This window comes from Chrysochloris asiatica, unplaced genomic scaffold, assembly GCF_000296735.1.
Source record: "Chrysochloris asiatica unplaced genomic scaffold, ChrAsi1.0 scaffold00037, whole genome shotgun sequence".
Classification (NCBI taxonomy): domain Eukaryota; kingdom Metazoa; phylum Chordata; class Mammalia; order Afrosoricida; family Chrysochloridae; genus Chrysochloris; species Chrysochloris asiatica.
This window is the reverse complement of record NW_006408555.1, coordinates 4,733,753-4,754,158: the sequence shown is the minus strand read 5'-3', so window position 1 is coordinate 4,754,158 and position 20,406 is coordinate 4,733,753. Positions and strand designations below refer to the sequence as shown.

At 46.7% G+C, this 20,406-nt stretch overlaps 1 protein-coding gene across 1 annotated transcript in view; it reads left to right on the top strand.

Moving 5' to 3' along the window:
• Positions 1–20,406, top strand: part of ATP2C2 (ATPase, Ca++ transporting, type 2C, member 2) — an 82,550-nt gene that overhangs the window by 18,814 nt on the left and 43,330 nt on the right. The window contains exons 3-4 of the mRNA XM_006860288.1: positions 16,173–16,283; positions 18,641–18,757. Coding sequence (XP_006860350.1) covers positions 16,173–16,283; positions 18,641–18,757 — 228 coding nt within the window. The remainder of the gene's footprint in view (positions 1–16,172; positions 16,284–18,640; positions 18,758–20,406) is intronic.

Genomic DNA, 20,406 nt, shown 5'->3' with positions numbered 1-20,406 from the left:
TGATCAGAACGGGTTTCCCCACAGAACCAGCAATTCCTATTCATGGTCCACAATCAAGAAGGCACTAAAGGGTGTTGAGTAGAGCTCATCCTCCCCCTACCCCCATCCTGTCTTCCAGACATGGAGGTCCCAAAACCACAGGTACCTCTTGTCCCCAGTTCCTCTGTGTCTGCCAAAGGTGTGCCTGAGTACACAAGCAAATTCATTTTCTCTTCCTTTGTTTCATTGTCTCTTACTGTGCAATCAGACCTACAGTGCTGTGACCCCCTCCTCCCCTGCTCAGTCTGTGTAGGTAGCACTACTTGGGGATAAGCCACAAGACCGTGTCTGTCACTTGTGGGTACTCTCTGGTGGCCCAGTGGTTCCACTTCCTAGTATATACCCAGGGGAAAGGAGGGCTCAGGTCTGCCAGAAGACTTTCACTTGTTGTTGTTAAGTGTTGGCGAGTCAGTTCCAACTCATAACGATCCTGTATGGGGATTCCGAGGAGCAGTTGGTGCTGACTTTGCAGTTCAATCTGACATTGCCGTTGCGTGTTTATCTAACAATGCCACACCGAGACTTTCCCATGGTGGTGCTATTTTAGCTCAACTGACCCCAACCAAAGTACCCAACAGCATGCGGGTACTGCGCAGTGGACTATTTGGGAATGGAGAACAGTTACGTAGACCAGGATGCATGAATCTCCCGACGATCATGTTGAGTGAGAGGAGTCAGGCACAAGAGTACAGCCTGTGTGGGTCCACTGATGTGGGCTCCATGTCAAACAGAAGGAATGGTGAAGAAGAACAGCCTTGATGTGGGTTACCTTTCGAGAGGGTCCAGTGACTGGGCATGTGGGTGTCCGCTGGCTCAGTCTGAGTGGTATATGGTGGTGGTGGTTGTTTAGTGCCATCAAGTCGGTTCCGACCCATAGCGACCCTGTATAGGGTTTCCGAGGAGTGGCTGGTGAGCTTGAACCATCAGTCTAGCACATTAATCCACCAGGGCTAGGTTTGGTTTTGATTTATAGCGAGCCTGTATAGCAGGGGTGGGGAATGTCCAGCCCATGGGCTGTGTATGACCACAAGTCCTTTGCTCTGACCTTGCCAAAGCAACCACAGGAGGGACTCAAAATTCAATTAATGTAGGAAGGAACCTTTTTCATAGCAACTTAAATTTATATTAAAATATCTAAAGGCCTTTGGTAGTAAAAGGTTCACCATCCCTGCTGTATCTGGTTTCTGAGAACGCCTGGTAGGTTTGAAATGCCCATCACCAGGACTTTTAGGCGTCCACCTATCTGAGAATTCTTAAGATTTGTGCATATGACTGTATGCTGGTTGTACTTCACTGTGTGTTTGTTGTTGTTGTTGTTAAGTGCCGTCAAGTCGGTTCCGACCCATAGCGACCCTGTATAGGGTTTCCAAGGAGCAGCTGGTGAGCTTGAACCGCCGTGTGTTTAGTATCTTCCAAATAAGAAAACAGTTTCCTTAATTTTATGTTAACATTTACCATTTCAGTTATTTATTTATTTATTTTTTTAGCATGGAAACCTTTTCTTAAACTTTTACAAGAATGGTCCCATACAGCACACGTTTAACAAGGTTGATGTTAAATGGTGCTTCGCAGCTTCATCGTTACTCTACATGGTAGCGTAGTATTCCATTGTGTGGATGTACTAAAGTTTGCTTCTCCGTTCTTTACACTGATGGGCCCGTAGGCTGTCTCCATCTTTTAGCTCTTGTGCACAGTGCTGTGATAAACATTGTTGGGCATATATCTACTTGGGTTATGGCTCGTATTTCTTATGGATCGATACCAAGTAGAGGGATTGTTGGATCATAAACTTCACGGTTAATGCTGGTGTGAGATGATATCTCATTGTTATTTTGATTTGCATCTCCCTAATGGCTAACAATTGTGAACATATCTTCTTATGTTAATCAACAAATGTAATGTGTAATGCCTTCCTTGGTGAAGTGTTTGTTCATGTCCTGTGCCCATTTTTTTTCTTTTAAACTTTTAATTGTGAACTGAGTCAAGATCATCAGGTTTACATTCAACAAATCATACATTGTGTTTCATCTCAACAATTACAATCCCCTCCATGCAACGACAGCAATCTCACTTTCTCCTGGGATTTTTTGTTTCCAATCCACTCTCCTTCTTATCTCTGCTCAGCTTTGTCCTTAGGCACATGTTACCCTTTTGATTGTGAATGGCTGACAGTTCCATGGTTGCAAGTGTTGTGGTCTCCCCATTTCAGTCATTTTTATGTGTACAGTTCAGTGACATTAACTACATTCTTCATGTTGTGCAACCGTCACAATTACCCACTTTCAATGTTCCCCCCAAACAGACACGTAGCACCCCTTGAGCAACATCTGTCCTGTTACTCCCTCCCGCTAGTCCTTGGTGACCACTAACGGACTTCTGACTCTCTGCAAGCGCAGATTCCAGTTAGTCCATCTAAGTAGAAACATACGGTATTCGTCCTTTTGTGTCTGTCTTGTTTTACTTAGCAGTATGTTTTCAAGGTTCTCCCATGTGGTAGTGTGAATCAGGACTTCATTCATCTTGTTCGTGTACTATTTCATCATACACAGATCACACTTTTATCTGCCCGTGCATCTGTTGGACCCTTGGGCTGTTTCCCCCTTCTGGCTATTGAGGCACAAGGACAAACATATTTTAGAGAAATAAATGTTACGCAATCCCTTGTAATGGAGTCCTGGTGTGGTGCAGGACTGTTAACCACAAGGTCGGCAGTTCAAACCCACTTGCCGCTCCTCAGAAACCCTATACAGGGTCTCTATGAGTCAAACCAGCTCAAAGACACTTAGCGACAACAACAACAACAACAATGCCTGGTGACCAGGAAGAGGTCATTAGGGTCTAACTCAGTGTTTGAATGGAATTGGCCCCAGTGCTGGACAGGAAGGCAGGTAAAGCCGGGGGTGGTGGTGCTGTAGGTGAGACTCCTTCAGCTACAGGTGCTGGTACACTCGTGTGGTCTGCAGTGAGCTCAAAGTTCATTCCTTCAGTCAACCAGCAGTGTGAACAGCAGCCCAGAGCTGTCAGTCTCAAGTGTGAGACAGTTTCATAGTGGACCAGAAGCCCCACTCACCAAGGCAGCCCAGATACACCAGCTGCAGGACTGTTGGCCTAGAAGAACAGTCTCTGGGGGTCACAGAAGAGACGGAAGAGTTGGCTCTACCTGAATCAGTGGTGACAGGAAGTGAGAAGCTGGAGGGGTCCAGAGGCTGTTTGACTGTGAATAGGAACGTGCCACTCCCATTACATAAGATGCACAGTGCCCTCATCTGTCTCCTATGGAGCACTCGGTAGATCCAAACTGCTGACCTTGTGGTCAACAGCCCAACTTGTAACCCATGACACCGCCGGATTCCTTACACAGATGTCTGCAAAGTAGAAACAAGCACCAGTCCCCCCGTCCCCATCCTTCAGCCCAGTCCACCACTGGGATGCTCAGGTCTCTGATGTGAAATGCTGTCATCTCCCCACTCTTTGTCCTGTGGCCACAGAAGTGTCTGCGCACACCCATGCACCATTGCTCAGTGCAGTGCATGCAAGCTCATGCCAACACACAATGCGTTTTGGGCATGCTCCCATGCAGTGATGGCGCACATACGTGTGCATGCCTGTCTGTGTTTGATGTGGGCATGTTTTCTTTTCTGCAAAAAAGGGCTTATGCTCTAGAGATGGTTCTACAAATTCCTTTCTCATTGGTGCCAGATGGAGACGCCAGCCACTCTCCTTTTCTATTTTGCTTCACCTTCTCTGGAGCACTTCGGTTGTTTATGCAAGTAAACGGAATAGCGTCACGGACTCATGTGGCCCCTCAGCCCCCTGTAGCTCATCACAGACAGATGGCTAATCTTGCTTCATCTGAGCCCCAGCTCACCCTTGGATGATTTTTATACAAACGTCAGGCTGAGTATATCTTCCTGTGTAGTTGATTCTGCAAAACCCTAAAGATTTGGCCTCTTCAAAGTCACAGTCAGATTTGCCGTATCACATGTGAAAATCCTACCCATGTGTTTAAGTTATTAGGTATTCCTGAGTGTTTTTGTGTACATCTCCCCAGTCCCCCCTGCCCAAAAAAAAAGAGGGAATGGAAGCAAATACCGTTGAATGATGATGCACGGAGGAGATTGTAATAGTTGCAATGAAACGATGAGTGTAAAGCCGATGTTCTTCCATGTAAACTATCACTCAGTACATACACACACACACACACACCCAGTTCAGTTCCCTAGCTGCCCGTCAGTGGAGACTTGTTGTGTTGCTAGGATGCAACAAGTTTCTGTGGAGCTTCCAGACTTGACAGAACCAGGAAGAGGGGCCTGCCAATCTCCTTCTGCACATGAGCCAGTCAAAACCCTGTGGATGACAGCGACACCAATCCTGGGGGTGGCGCAGGACTGGGCAGTGTTTCGTGTTGTGCGTGGGGCAGGCGTGACTCAGTGGCCTTTGGAGAAAAAAAGAACGTGTGTGTGTATGGAGGTGGCCTGGGTGCACCTACATCTTTGTATCGTCTTGATACAGGGTAGGGGAGTCCATTTTCAACAAAAGGGTGAATCTATTAAGTGCTGTTTGTTTATGGGACCGTAGACTTGATTGCAGATGATGACCCTCCCGTGGGTGTTCTCTGGAAAGGAGCCGGGCAAACGTGGACTTCCTGGATGCCAGGTGCAGGGTGAGGGTGAGTGGGCCATCTGTTCAGTCATAAACCTGAGGGTTCTGAGAATAGAGATACTAGAACGGAACAGGGTGAGTCCTCACCCATGTTTTGGAGTCCCAGGGCTGGTGGAGGGGCATTGAGGTGAGGTTAGGAAGTCGAGGCAGCATGTATAATCACAAGGCTTTTCTGCAGCTCCGTGTTGATGCTTGACGAGAATCAGGAGTTCCAGGTCCAAAGCAAGGCAGACAGGAAGTTGTTACTGAAATGAAATGAAGTTATTACTGTAATGAAATGCCAGTGGGGGCTGGTAGTGATGGAAAGTCCCCTGGGGTGGGAAGGGAGGGAGCAGAGGGAAGGTCTGAGACCTGATGGCAGGTGGGGTCCAGGAGGGGTGAGGGGGTTACAGTGCAGGGTTCTGATGGGCATTCATCGCTGTGCTGGTGAGCGGCTCTGTGTTTTAAAACCTTTTATTTTCTTATCGAGGCGACAGTCTCGTGACATAGATTAGTCCTTTGAAAGTGACCAATTGCATAGCATTTTGTTTATTTACAGTTAGCATTTCCATCAAGTTCTAAGACATTTTTACCCCCCGTATGGTGAAAATGGGGATCCGGAATCCCCATTAGCAGTCTTTGTCCATTTTCTCCATCCCTAGCCCCTGGTAACCATGAGTCTGTTATCTATCACTCTGGACTTAATCTATTACAAACTTTCACACATAGTTGGTTCCAGGACACCTGACAGGTACCAAAACCCATGGATTCACAAGTTCCTTATGTAAAATGCCACATTTGCATATAACCTGTGCACATCCTTTCCCGAACTTTAAATCACATTTATATGATTTACAATCTATAAAGGAGTGCTGGTGGACTGCTAACCTCGAGGTTGGCAGTTCAAATCCACAAGTCACTCCTCAGGAGAAAGATGAGGCTGTCTGCTCCTGAAAGATTTATGTCTTGGAAACCCTATGGGGCAGTCTACTGTGTACTAGAGTTACCATGAGTCAGAGCGACTCAATGGTGTAGGGGGTTTGTTTTGGTTGCGGAGTACAGTGTAAATGAGGGATTGTTTTGACCATTTGCCAGCACCCTTCCAGTTTTTTGTTTTTTTAAATGTTTAGTGAATTATATGATCGTTTACATGGGAAAACATTAGCTTGACATTCATCCTATCACGTATCGTTTCATTGCCATGGTTACAATTCCCTCCATGCATCATCAACCAACCAAAGGGTACACCCTGCAAGCCTGCCCCCAAGTCATCAGCACACAGCCCCTCTTCCTCTCTGGGTCTAGAGTCCCCAGCTGCTCCATCTCTCCATGTCATCGTCTCTGCCTCCATCTCTGGTGTCACTGTTTCTCTGGGTAGGGTCCCATTGTCTGCTCTTCCCCCTCGATGGTCCCAGGGGCCTCCACTCCTGGCCTGCAAAGCCAACCTCTCCCCTCCTTTTGCTACAAAATGTCTACTTTTACATATCCAACCCTCACAAGCAGTCCTCATAGCAATTATTCACTATTGTGCCATCCCTATCTCCTTTTATCAGCCCCATCCCTACAGATTGGATATTAATTACTCAGTGGAGATTTTACCTTGCTCTGCGCCCTCTGGATCTAGGCTCCCTCTTCAAAGCTTGTAAGCCAGTCACTTCTTGCCTTTGTAGCCCCTCATTTTGGGTAGCCAATGTCCAAGTTGCCCATCTATGTCTACACTGTGTATGGAGGGGGTAGGAATGATCCTCGCTGTAAAGATTTGTTCCCTCTTTTGAGCTACTGCTCAAAAGTGTAGGTGTAGGTCAAGTTCATCAAATTGTATCAGATTATTCATTTTTACCTCTTCTCTCTTCTTCTAGTTGAGTTCTGATAATCCAACCATTGAAGCCAGGTCAAGTGGGTATTGTCTGCAAGTGTGGGTGTTCTTATGAATATGCCCTCTCTTCTTATCTGCTGGATGCTTCACTTTCCATTCTAGTCCTCGGTGGCTATGTCACTGACTCTGGGCCCAAGAGTCCCCAGGTCTTGCCACACTGCTGGCCAACCAGGTCTCCGCCCGGGTCCACAGGAATTTATTGACCGTTGTAGGGCTTAGCTCCCAGATTCATTGCTGTTTTTCCCTCACTTCCCCTTATCGGTGACCAGCGTGGTCACCAGTCAGAGCTAACGTCTGCTAGTGTATTCCCACTGAGTCTTAGTCTTGGAAGGGGGGTTGCCCTGAGGGGACCCGACCACTTGCCTTGATGTCTCCTGGACGAGCACCTTGCTTGTTCTTGTAGTAACAGTCAGTCTGCCTATATTGTTTTATATTTTTCCTGTCGGTCTTTCTTTCAAGAAGTATCTTCTGTTCTTCTAGCCACTCCAGGCTGGTCTACTTGTCCCTTCCAGTGGAAATTTCCCATCTCAGAAGATTCTGGATGGGGTTCAGAATTCCACCTATGGTCTTATGCAATGCAGAACCCTCCCAATATTTTTGATCTATGGTTGGTTGAATCTACAGATGCAGAACCCATGGATACAGAGGACAAACTGTAAATGAGACCAGGCAGTGTGTATTGTTTTGTGTCTGGCTTCTTGAATTCAGCATCGTGTTCTCCAGGTTCATCCATGGTGTATCAGCACTCTGTTCATTTCTGTGACTGAGTAATGTTCCGTTGTGTGGATGGACCACAAGTTGTTTGTCAATCCATCCATGGGTTGTTTCTTCCTTTTAGCCCTTGTTACGAGTGCTGTGAGGGACAGATGTGTGTGAATCTCTTTTCTGTGTGCCCCTAATCATGCATTCATAGTAATATTTAGTAAGTAGAGTTCTGTGACGTGCCACTGAGTCAGTTTCAACTCACAGTGATCCTGTGGGACACAGGAGAATTGCTTCACCAGGTCTTGCCTCCCGTGGAACGGCTGGTGGGTTTGAACTGCTGAACTTTCAGCATCTGAGTGCATAATCATCATTTTACCAAGGTCCAGTGAATACGTTGCTGTTCCTGTTAAGTGCTGTCAAGTCAATACTGACTCATAGCGACCCTGTATAGGGTTTCCCAGGAGCGGCTGGTGAGTTTGAACTGCTGACCTTGTGGATCAAACTGACCCTGCAGTCCAGCACTTTATCCCCCAGCGCCACGCCAGGAAAACCACACCCACTGCTATCAAGTTGATTCCAATTCATAGCAACCCTTTATAGGATTAGACAGCATTCCCTTCTTCAGGGATGGATCCTGCCTGACATGTTGAAGGTATGAGAGATGAAGTCTGACCTTCTGGTTTCTAAGGAGCGCTCGGGCTATACTTCTAACACAGGTTTGTTTATTTTTTTGGCCGTCTCTGGTGCTTTTAATATTCTTCTCCAAAACCACAACTCAAATGCATCGATGCTTCTCTGGTCTTCCTTAGCCATTGTCCAGCTCTCTTACATGGGTGAGGTGATGGAACGTACCCTGGCTTGGGTCAGGAGCACCTCAGAAGTGTAGATTAAGTACTGTGTAAACAGAGCTGCAAGAACCAACTCAGACAATCATGAAGATGGTGCAGAGCCGGGTAATGATTTGTTCTGTGTACATCGGGTCTCCTTGAATCGGGGCTGGCTAACAAGAACAGCTCTGTGTAGATGGTTTTACCTTCCAGAGTGCAATCAGAGCCTCTCTTCTCTTGTTCTGGGGATTCTGGTCACCTCCACAGCCATAGGACACAATGTGGGGAGAGGTGTGGTACCTTCCCTCCGTCCTGCTGTCCTCAGGCCTCTCCACAGCCCTGCCCTTGACCACACAATCCTCCCCAGGAGGGGGTGGACTGACAGGGATGGGACCCTTGTTTGTTCTGAGCCGCTCAGGACAGGAGGGTCGTGGGTTCCTGAGATCCGTGCATTTGTTTGAACTTCAGAGAGATTATTTGAGACGAACGAGTCCTGGTGTGGCACTGTGGGCTAAGCACTGGACCGCAAGTTTGAACGGCATGATTGGTGGTTCAAATTCACCAGCTGCTCCTTGGTAATGCTACACAGGGCCACAACAAGTTGTAACTGACTCAGCAGTGCTTAACAACAAAGTGAGTGTCAGATACAAATCTGGTTTCTATAAAGCTTAATTTTCCTACTTCAGTTGACTGAAAACTCTTTTCATCCTTCACATGCCTTCTAGCCCTGTTGTGGAGCACGAACTCTTGGAGAAGTTTGGGGGGCACGGGTCCTCAGTAGGACAGGTCACAGAGAATCTATTCTCTGCCAGGCTAGTTTTTTAGACTGCTGTCCCTTCTGGAACATTCACTGAATACATATTCCTGGATCAGGGTGTACAGAGAGAGGTGAGGTATTTTAATCCTCAAAATGACCTTATGACTTGGAGATTATCATTGCCATTCTTACAGCGAGGCTCTTACAGCTCAGAGGTTATATAAGTGCCTAGTTATTAATAAAGCAGCTCCTTACTGTCAGGTGAGTGACAGGTATGATAGGTACTTAAAGGGAGCTCTGGTGCTCACCTACTTGATCTCATTGAATCCAGTGACAATTTTGTAGACAAAGCTCTTGTTTCTGCCTTGCCCCTAGCCCCCGCCAGAGGAAAACATTGAAGCTCAGAGAGGCCAGCTGTCTTACTGAAGTCACACAGTCCGGGGTCAAGGCTAGGATATGGACTGGATTTCTGAAGCACCATATGGGTGCCTCCTGCAGAGAAGAGCTGGGATTTGAACCCAGGGCTCACCAGGCCCAGTGGCGGTCAGCTTATGCTAGGAGGCTGTCCTGTTTGGTTATTTTCTGTGCTGGTACCTGGCCAATGTCCCTTTGAGTGTGTGCCCTTTGGTTGAAGGGCAGGTAGTAGCAGTGTGGGTCACAGGGGGAGGAGGTGGTATTGTTCTGCTTGGGGCTGGGAGGGTCAGACGGCACCTGGGGAGTAAGCAGAGCAGGTGGCCCTGGATGGTGATGACTTCATAAGAAAGATGATGAGCTGATACTGTAAAGGGGTGTCTACCATGTGGAGAGGCTCCCACCCTGAGGGGACAGGGCGGTGCTGGGGAAGGGTTCTGGATCTTCCAAGGGCTGGAGGCCTTAAAGAGGAGGGAGAGAGGTCTTCAGAACTGGGGGCTGGAAGCTTGTGGAGAAAACTGTCAGGTGGAGAAGTACGAAAGAGAGGAGAGGAGTAGATCGGGATAGAAGCAGGAAAACAGGCGGAGATGTATGTAACTGGGGGAGCACATCAGCGGGACAGCCTGGTGTCAGCTGTGGCACGGCAGTTCAGGGATACTGAGAACTCCAGGCAAAGAGGGTTTTTGGAGAGCTGGTGTCCGGTTCGCTGTGCTTGGCGGTTGTGATGATGGTTAGTTTCCATTGAGTTCGTTTGTGTCAAGTAGGACTGCGCCGGGGCCTACCAAGACTGTGATCAGATCGCTAGGGCCCCCGTCTTCCGAGGTGTCTTTGGGGTGGTGATGGGGGACTTCCAGCTACCACCCATTCAGCCGGTGGTTGAACTCTTAACAAGCGCTTGTAACACCCAAGGACTCCAAATGTACGAATCTGCTGTATTTGAGGACGGTGACAAGGACCTGAATGGCATGGGGGCGTCAGTTCCGCTGGCCAATCCCATTGATCTTAGGTGATTTCAGCCAATGAGAATAACTTTACCCCCAAGCCATCATTGTTGCTATAAACGGTAGTTTATGTAAGGATACCTGGTGGCACAGTGACTAAGCCTTGGGCTTAACCTCAAAGTCAACAGTTCAAATCCACTAGCTGCTCCAAGAGAGAAGATAAAAGATAGGCTGTCTGTATTCATAAAAATTTACAGTCTCAGACATCCTGTAGGGTCACTGTGAGTCAGAATCAACAGTGGGTAAATTTTATATATGTTGTTATTAAAGTATCATTGAGTTGGTTCCAACTCATAGCACCTTGTATAGGGTTTCTGAGGCTTTAAGTCTTTGTGGGAGCAGAAAGCCTCCTCTTTCTCCCCAAAAGCATTTAGTGGGCTCCAACCACTGACCTTATGGTTCACAGTTGAGGGCTTATCATATGGGACCCATATTTATATATATAACTATAAATTCTATATCCCATTAACATGTACTAGGTAGACATTCAAAACCGGGAGAATTTCTACAACAAATAAATTGCAAGAGGAGAGAATGGAGGAGGAAACTATAGATTAAGAGACTGGAACAGACATCAGCTAAAACAAAATAAAACAAAAAGTATCAACTAATGCATTAAGTTAAGTTAAGGAGCTCTGGTAGCATAGTGGTTACGAATCGGGCTGCGAACCTTAAGGTCAGCGGTTCGAAACTACCAGCCACTCTGCAGGAGAAAGATGAGGTTTTCTACTCCCGTAAAGATTTACACCCTTGGAAACCCTGTACAGGGTCGCTATGGGTCGGAACCGACTCGACGGCACTTAATAACAATAACAACAATGCATTAAGTTATGGTGTTAGAGAAAAATACTGAAAGTACCATGGACTGCCAGAAGAACAAACAAATCTTTGTTGGAAGAAGGACAGCCAGAATAGCATTCTCCTTAGAAGCCAGGATGGTGAGGCTTCATCGCTCATATCTGGACATGTCATCAGGAGGGACCAGTTCCTGGAGAAGGACATCATGCTTGGTAAAGCGAAGGGTCTGTGAAAAAGAGGAAGACACCCAAAAAGATGGATTGGAACAGTGACAGCTGCAAAGGGCTCAAACGTAACAGTTGTGAGAATGGCGCAGGACCTGGCAGTGTTTGATTCTGTTGTGCGTTGGTTTGCTGTGCGTTGAAACTAACTCAATGGTACCTAACAACACCAACAACCCCATTGCATGGACTTTATTTGGATCCTGAACAAACAAAGAGCTATAGTTATTCATCTGTTATAGTTGGAGGTTTGAGCATGAGCTGGATATTTGAAATTTAGGAATTGTTCATTTAAAAAAATTTTATTGAGGGGAAAGAATATTTAACAACAAAGTTTGCCGCTGTGACTTTTCCAGGTTGCAATTCAGGAACGTTAATTACATTCGCTGCCTTGTGCGCCCATTGCCACCATCCATTTCCAGAAGTTGCTCATCAGAAACTTAACACCCCTTTAGCAAAAATTTCCCACCCCTTAATCCCTGCCTTGGATGACTGCCATACTAAAGTTTTGTCTTCATGCATTTGCCTGTTCTAGATACTACATGCAAGTGGGGACAAACAGTATGTGTCCTTTTGTGTCTGGCTTATTTCTCTCAGCATCATGTGTCAGGGTCTGTTCATCCACGTAGTAACACTGTATATATCAGGACACACTATGTATCCTTCTGTGTCTGGTTTATTTCTCTCAGCATCATGTGTCAGGGTCTGTTCATCTACGTAGTAGCACTGTATATCAGGGCTTCCTGTCTCTTGATTGGCTGTGTAATATACTTCATTTTTGCATACCTGTGCTTTCCGATTATCCATTCCTCTGTGGGTGAATACTTGGGTGGTTCCTAGTGTGACTAATGCTGTAGCAAACATTAAAGTACAGGCATGTGTTTGAGACCCTGCTTTTAATACTCTTGGGCATATATGAGTACCTAGGAATGGCATTGCTGAATCTGTTGTTGTTGTTAACTGTTAAGTGCTGTTGAGTCTGTTCCAGCTCATAGCACCTGTATAAGGTTTCCTTGGAGCAGCTGGTGGGCTTAAACTGCTACCTTGCAGTCATATGCTCGGCCAGGATCCATGTACATGTGAGTGTGAGAGAGAGTGAAATTGAGATACAGATGATTGGGTGTATGCAAGGGAGCTTCAAAAACTTCATGGAAAATTTCCTCCTTTTTCAGTCCATTTTTCCATGAAAGTGTTGAAGCCCCCTCACATTTCAGCTACTTGGGCTGCTGTGTGTTAAATGGTTTTGGCGTGATCTCAGAGGGAAAGTTAAGAAGACCAAGAACAATAGGAGTGGGGAGGGCAGGTCTTTAAGCCCCAAGATAAACACACCCTCCCAACCCCCACGGTAGTCTGGACTGGAATCACGCACTTTATTTGGTACAACTAAGCCTGATCTTGAGGCTGGAAGAAAAGATCCTCTCATCTTGAACTGTTACTAGAGGAACAATGACTTGCACAACTCAGAATAGGGTGTTGATTTAAGGAAAGCTCACAGCAAACAGAGGAACAAGTTGAGTGCTCCCTGGAATTGGTTCTATACTTCCTAGTCATTCCCGGAAATGGAGGTGATTAGCATAGCTTTTGTAAGCATAAAAGGTATTTGGGGGATCATCTGTGTATGGAGGGAGGGCGGGCAGAGTATCCAGGAAGGGAACCAGGAACTTGCAGGGTCTGTTCCAGCTGCAGGAAGAAGTCAGTCCCTACACCACTCTCCCTCCCGCTGTGCAAGTCCCAACAATCAGATTGAAAAGGAAAAGATGATTATCATGCCCTGGTATCGGTTTACTAGGAATAATGTCACACAGAAACCCTAGCACTTCCTGATTTTCAGCCCTCTCTGCGTTATCTCTCCTCCCAGCCCCTCCAGGTGTTTTGAATGGCTTCTCTCCAGGCCTGTGGATCTTGGCACACAACATTCATTCATACTCCCAGAGCTCAGCACTGTCTCCACTTTCCTTGGATTATTTGTTGTTGTTAGGTGCCATCAAGTCGGTACTGACCTACAGTGACCTTATGTACAACAGAACGAAACACTGCCCGATCCTGGGCCAAGCTCACAGTTGTTGCCCTCTTGAGCCCATTGATGCTGCCACCTGGCCAATCCATCTCATTGGGGGTCTTCTTCTTTTTCTCTGGCCTTCCACCTTACCAAATGTGCTATCCTTCTCCAGTGACCGGTCCCTCCTGACAATATGTCTGAAGTGTGAGACATGAAGTTTGGCCATCCTGGCCTTCAGGGGGCGCTCTGGCTGCATGCCTTCCAACACAGATCTGTTGTAATGCAGTGAGTCAGTTGATAAGGCTCTTCTAGCCTTAGTCTTCATAGTCATTGTTAACTGTCATCAAGCTGGTCCCCATGCATAGCGACCCTGTTTAGGGTTTCCACGGAGTGGCTGGTGAGTTTGAACCACCGACTGTGAGGTTCAGACTGACTTTAAGATGTAGTACTTATTTTACAGCGCCACACTAGGACTCCATAATCTTGATAACTTCCCTCAAATGACTGCATGGAACCATTCATGTAGATTGTCTGGAGAGCTAATGAGAGGATTGAGCAGTTTGCCATCCCACTGAGTATAAAATGAACCATCCAGAAGCAGGAACTAAGGGGATCTCATGACCACCAAGAAAGACGAGCACCAAGACTAAGACTCAGTGGGAATACATGCTCTGATTGGTGACCACGTTCGACACCAATAAGGGGAAGTGAGGGAAAAACAGCAATGAAGCTGCGAGCTAAGCCCTACAACATTCAGTAGACTCCTGTGAACCCGGGTGGAGACCTGGTTGGCCAGCAGTGTGCAAGACCTGGGGACTCTTGGGCCCAGAGTCAGTGACATAGCCACAGAGGACTAGAGTGGAGAGTGAAGTGTCCAGCTGATAAGAGAGAGCATATGCATAGGAACACCCACACTTGCAGGTAATACCCACTTGACCTGGCTTCAATGACTGGATCATCAGAGTTCAACTAGAAGAAGAAAGAAGAGGGGAAAAAAAAAAAAAAGTGTAATCTGATACAATTTGATGAACTTGACCTACACCTATGGATGCAGTATCTCAAAAGAGGGAACAAATCTTTACAGCAAAGATCATTCCCACCCCCTCCATACATAAGAGTAGACACGGATGGGCAACTTGGACATTGGCTACCCAAAATGCGGGGTGGGGGGCTACAAAGGCAAGAAGTGACTGGCTTACAAGTTTTCAAGAGGGAACCTAGATCCAGAGGGCCTGGAGGAAGGTAGAATCTCCACTGAGTATAGTATCCAATCTGTCTGGGGCTGATGAAAGGAAATGCGGATAGGTCTCTTGTGATACAATAGTGAATAATTGTTATCAGGACTGATTGTGAGTGTTGGAAATGTAAAGGTAGATGTTTTGTAGCAAGGAGGGGAGTGATTGACTTTGCAGTCTAGGAGCAGAGGTCCCTGGGACCATCAAGGGAGAAAAGTGGAGAGTGGGACATTACCCAGAGAAGCAGTGATGCCAGAGATGGAGGCAGAGACGATGACATGGAGAGATGGAGCAGCTGGGGATTTTAGACCCAGAGAGGGAGAGGGGTTGTGTGCTAATGACCAGGGGGTGGGGGGGTGAGCTTGTGGGGTATACTCTTTGGTTGGTTGATGATGCATGGAGGGGATTGTAACCATGGCAATGAAACGATATATGATAGGATGAAGGTAAAGCTAATATTCTTCCATGTAAACTATCACATAATTCACAATAAAACATCAAAAAGAAAGAAAGGAGAGCACCTGTTTTGGGCCCTGAGATCCCTTCATCGAACCCCTCATTCCAGAAGACCACCTGGGGCAGCAGACCCAAGATCCTGAACATGAGACAGAGCCACAGGCTTCCCAGCCCAAGGAGCATGTAAATCTGAGTACATTTAGGGAGGGGAGACTCCTTGCAGAGTAAGGTGCCTCTGGGCACTTTATGCGGAGATCCAGATTTGCTGATTCATGAGCTAGTGGTGAGCACTTTCAGACTGAGGTGTGGCGGCAGGTGGTGCCCTCTGGGCATTGATTGGCAGAGCTAAAAGAGCTTTGTAACACTGCCCAAGTAGGCCAGAGGTCTAGGGGCCTTGTGGCTAAAAGGACACAGACCAGAGACATGTACCTGTGAGGATGGCTGAGAAGAGGTGCTCCTGACTATAAGAATTGTTGTAACTGTTAATCCCTAATAAGTCCTCTCATCATCGAGTATTGTCTATGGCCATTATAATGAATGAATCAAACCCAGCAAAGCAGTGGAGGAATAATTGGTGTCAGAAGTGAGATGGAAGGGTGGAGGCATAGATGTCAGCCTTGGGCTGATGTGGAGTTCTCCTTTCCTTTTGTGAAGGAAGGCCTTGGTACAGTCAGCCATACCCACAATTGTGAACAGTCTGAAGGTCCCTCAGTAGCAGAGTGGATAAATGTGTTGTGATTCATTCATATAACAGGATGTTCTGCAGCCAGGAAAATAACGTAAACTGTTCCCCACATACATTATAACGAATCACACCAGAAATGATGAGAAAGAAACCAAATGCCATTGTACTTGTATGTCACCATTTATATACAGAGTCCTAGTGGTTCAAAGGAGAAGGGCTTGACTGCTAACCTAGAGGTTGGTGGTTCAAACCCACCCAGCATATCCATGGGGGAAAGACCTAATGATCAGCTCCCGTAACAATTAAAGCCCAGAAAACACTCTGGGGCAGACTACTTTGTCACCTGGGGTCACTATGAGTTGGAATTGACTAGTACCTAACAGCACCACCGTATATATAAAACACTCAAAGCTTAGCAACTCATATGAGGCGTGCGTGGCAGGGTATGAAGGTGGTTTGGAAAGCTGCATCAATCAGTACAGAACTCAAATGTGCTTAACCATTGGTTTTCTTTCTTGCAGACGGACGAACAATGCGGGTTAAAAGCCATCGAGAAAGAGAAGACGGTGGTACCTCTACCGCCCAACGAGGCATGCAAATGTCACAAGGAGGACTTGGCCAAAGCATTTTACGTAAGAACCGAGTTGGCATCTTAACGCCAATTAGATATGGTGTTAAGATGAAAAACAGAGCATCTCAGAAAGCCCCAAAACTGCCCTGTTTCACATAGGGTGTCATGATTATGGTGGGCAGCCATAGTTCTTCCCCTCACTCTCCTTCCAGACGTGTTTTTCAGTTACACCGTGCTGTCTTAGTCCTCCCAACTGCAGATGAGAGTCACGGGTTGGCCCAGGAAGTAGCATGCCTGGCATTGAATCTGAGCTCAAACACTGTGTCATCCTTTAATCCTTGCTTCATCTTTTACAATCCACGGTGTGACCAGTTAGTTCCTCCAAATCTCATAAGTGTTCCAGCAACCCCGCTTAGCCAAGGCTGAGACGGAAGGACCTTTGCTTGTTTCTATGCTTTTCAGTTTCTTTACTGAGAAAACTAAGCCAACTTCAAGGGTGTGTGTGTACTCTTAAGCCACCACACTGGGGAAAACAAATACAAATCTACTAATAAAAGGACCCGTGTCACAAGTTCAAGGAAGTTGGAAGGCAGTGCTTCACACCAGCCTTTCCTTGAGAATAATCCAGAAGTCTATTTACTTGTGTTTGGAGAGGGGGAGGAAAGACAGGCATATTGGTTTCACTGCGCTTCACAGGTAACGGCCTTTTTGAATCATTTTTTAACAATTTGAAGATTGTGGCAGTCCCACATTGAGCAGTCCTGTCTGCCATCATTTTATCACTTCATGTCTCAATGTCACATTTTGGTACCTCTCACAATAGTTCAAACTTCACGTCAGCATCACTTTCCTATGTACTGGGAAGCCAAAAATTTTATGTGATTGCAGTTGTGCCAAGACATACCTGTATTTTTTTTTCTCTCTTTGTCCAAAGAATCAAACACGGAGCATGGCAGGTCTGTAGGATATACACTGGACTGCTAACCTCAGGGTTGGTGGCTCCATTCCACCAGCTGCTCTGAGGGAGAAAGATGAGACTTTCTGCTCCCACAAAGATGTACAGCCTCCGAAACCTTATACAGGGTCGCTATGAGTCAGAACTGATTAGACGGCATTGAACACCAGTCAAGTCAATGAGCTTGGTTTTCTTTCTCTTTTCAAATGAGTCCAGAAATGAATTCAGCTTCCCTGTCATAGGCTGCACACATCGACCTCAGAGTAGAGTTTTCTGATGGTGGAGTTTGTAGAAACACGAATACGATCTTGTACCTTTGCTAACATTAGAACAGCAGGTTTTTACACTGTGCTTGACTCTAAAATTGTTCTTGTTAAGTGCCATCAAGTCAGTTCCAACTCACAGGGACCTTGTCTGGTTTCCAAAGAGCAGTTGGTGGATTTGAACTACCAACCTTGTGGTCCAAATTGACCTTGAAGTACAGTGCATTACCCCGCAGTGCCATGTAAATTATATTGAAATACTGTGTTGTTGTGAAGTTCTGTGGAGTCAGTTCCTGACTCATAGCTACCCTGTATAGGGTTTCCGAGGAGTGGTTGGTGGGTTTGAATGGCCAACCTTGCTAACTATTAGCAAATCCAGTGCTTATCCTACAGCACCACATCAGGACTCCTATGTAAATACCAGAGGGCTTCAAAACATGCATGCAAAAATTCCTTAATCTTTTCATTTTAGTTTTTCACAAACTTTTTGAAGCCACCTCATATGGAAGGAGCTTGGCAGGCTGTACACATGATACAGTATTTTTAGCTATTTTTTCTAAGGATGAACCTATTTTTTTTTTAAGTATTTCTGTAGTTCCATATTACAATTCCATTTGTTGAAATTTAGATACAAGGTACTCATTTTGCTGTAATTTCTGGCTTATTTTCTGTTATCATTTGCAATTGGGTTGATTCCACTGCATGGTGACCCCATGTGTGTCAGAGTAGAACTGTGTTCCGTAGGATTTCCAATGGCTGATTTTTCAAAAAGTTAGTGGGAAAGACTCATTTTTTTTTTTCATTCCACTTTCCCATCAACAACTCTGAAGACCTCTCCTTCATACATGTAGAGTCCTGGTGTGGCACTGTAGGATAAGCACTGGACTACAAAGTTGGCAGTTCAAACTCACCAGCTGCTTCCCAGACACCCTAAACAGGGTCGCTATGAGTCAGAACTGACTTGATGGCACTTGGCCACAGCAACAATGCTCAGACAGAGCCAGGCCTTTCTTCTGAAGTTGCCTCTGGGTGGATTCGAGTTGGGGATAGCTGAATCGCACTGCAGGGAGTCTGAGTAACTCCCCTCTCCCCAGTGGACCTGCTTTATGCCTTCTCATCAAGGAAGAAGCTGACTCTAGGGTGGGGTTCCTGGGTTCTCACCGGGCCCCTCGGTGAGCTCACTCTTGACTGGCTTCTCAGGTGGACTTGGAGAAGGGGCTGTCTGAGTTCTCGGTAACACAGCGCAGACTGGTCCATGGCTGGAATGAGTTTGTGGCCGACAATACCGAACCTGTGTGGAAGAAATACCTGGACCAGGTAGGGCCCACGTGTCATGCCTGCATGCTGACCAGACTAATCCCAGGGGTGGGGAGGCGTCTCCTGATTAAATATTGATTGAGGGTGTCCTTGGGCAGGTAGGTCCTGAGGGGTGGGGCAGAGGTACAATGAAGATAAAGAAAGCTCATCTCTGTTCAGGCTGACCTCAGCCAGCTGGAGGGACAGCCCGACAGTTGTGGTCAGAAGTAACACTGGCCAAACTGACCAAGGGCTGACCACATGCCAGGCCTGGTGCTGAATGCTTTGTAGACACTAATTTAGCCTTCCCACTAGCCCGATAGGTAAGTACTGTTGTGATCTCCATGGGATGTTGGTGTTTGAGTGCTGAGTTCCTTGGCCTGCATGCCAGATCAGTTCCCAGGAAAACCACCACTCACATGTCAGTGGAGGCTTGCGTGTTGCTGTGATGTGTTGTTTTCATGTTTCAGTGGCGCTTCCAGACTACGATGTTCTGATCCCCAGCACTCCATGGGGCTGGCTGGCATTTCGTCCCATTGCGCATGGCATCCCTACGAATTGGGGACGGACTTGATAGCGGCAAACCACAGTTCTGTCCTCATTTTACAGACCAGGTCCTGAAGTCCATAGAAGTTGAGATCTTAGCTTAGGGCTGTCGGGTTACCAGACTTAGCAAATAAAAATATAGGACATGCTGTAAAATCTGAATGTCAGGGAAACAAGAGCTTTTAGTGTAAACACATTGCATAGATCATGTAGTTCTACCCAATTAATGGGTAGAATTTTCCAGAAGGCTGAAGGCAACTACTCTGTCTCAGGTTCCTCAACTTGTCTAGCACCGCCCTTGCCCTATTCCAGCAGCAGTCGGCTCCAGTCTCTGGCTCTGAGCCTGCGCCATTTCTCCTTCCTTACTGGCTCAGTGGTTAGCACTCTCTTGATTGGTTGTTCAGAGACCAATTACAGGCTTCCTTGCAGCATCCTCCCTCTCCACCCCAGAGAGTCCTTCACTGTTCACTGGCTTCTTCTCAACACAGAGATGTCATTTGTTGATGTGTTTTCCAATGAAGTGGACTTCTGGGTATACAGGTGGCGGAACCCTGTGTTTGGTGGATGTGGTGCCGGTTCCTGGAAGGTGGAGTTCAGGGAAAGAAGCTGAGCTTGGGGACTGGGGGGTGGGGGCAGTGCTTTCCGCTCTGCAGCCAGGACTCACCTCTGCCCACCAAGAAGTTGTAAGCCCTTTCTACAGTTCTACTCTGACTGCCTCTTCCTCTAAGACCCCTGCTGGACTCCCTGGAACGCTCTTTCTCCTGCTGCCCTATCAAAACCCACTCTTAGCTTCTTCATTCATGCAGAGCTTCTCATGTATCTGTTTGTTTGCTTCCAACAACAGTGCTATCGTCCCACTGACATGGTTGGAAGGTGCCATTGGATTGATTTTGACTCATCGTGACGCTGTGCAGAACAGAATAAAACACTTACATGGTGGTTTAGCACCATCCTCACAACCATGAGCCCATTGTTGCTGCCACTGTGCCAGTCCGTCTCATTGAGTCTTCCTCTTTTTTTGTGACCCTGCACTTTACCAAGCATGATGCCCTTCTCGAGGCACTGGTCCTTCTTGATACCATGTCCAAGGAATGAAGTCTTGGCCAACACCGCTAATAAGGAAC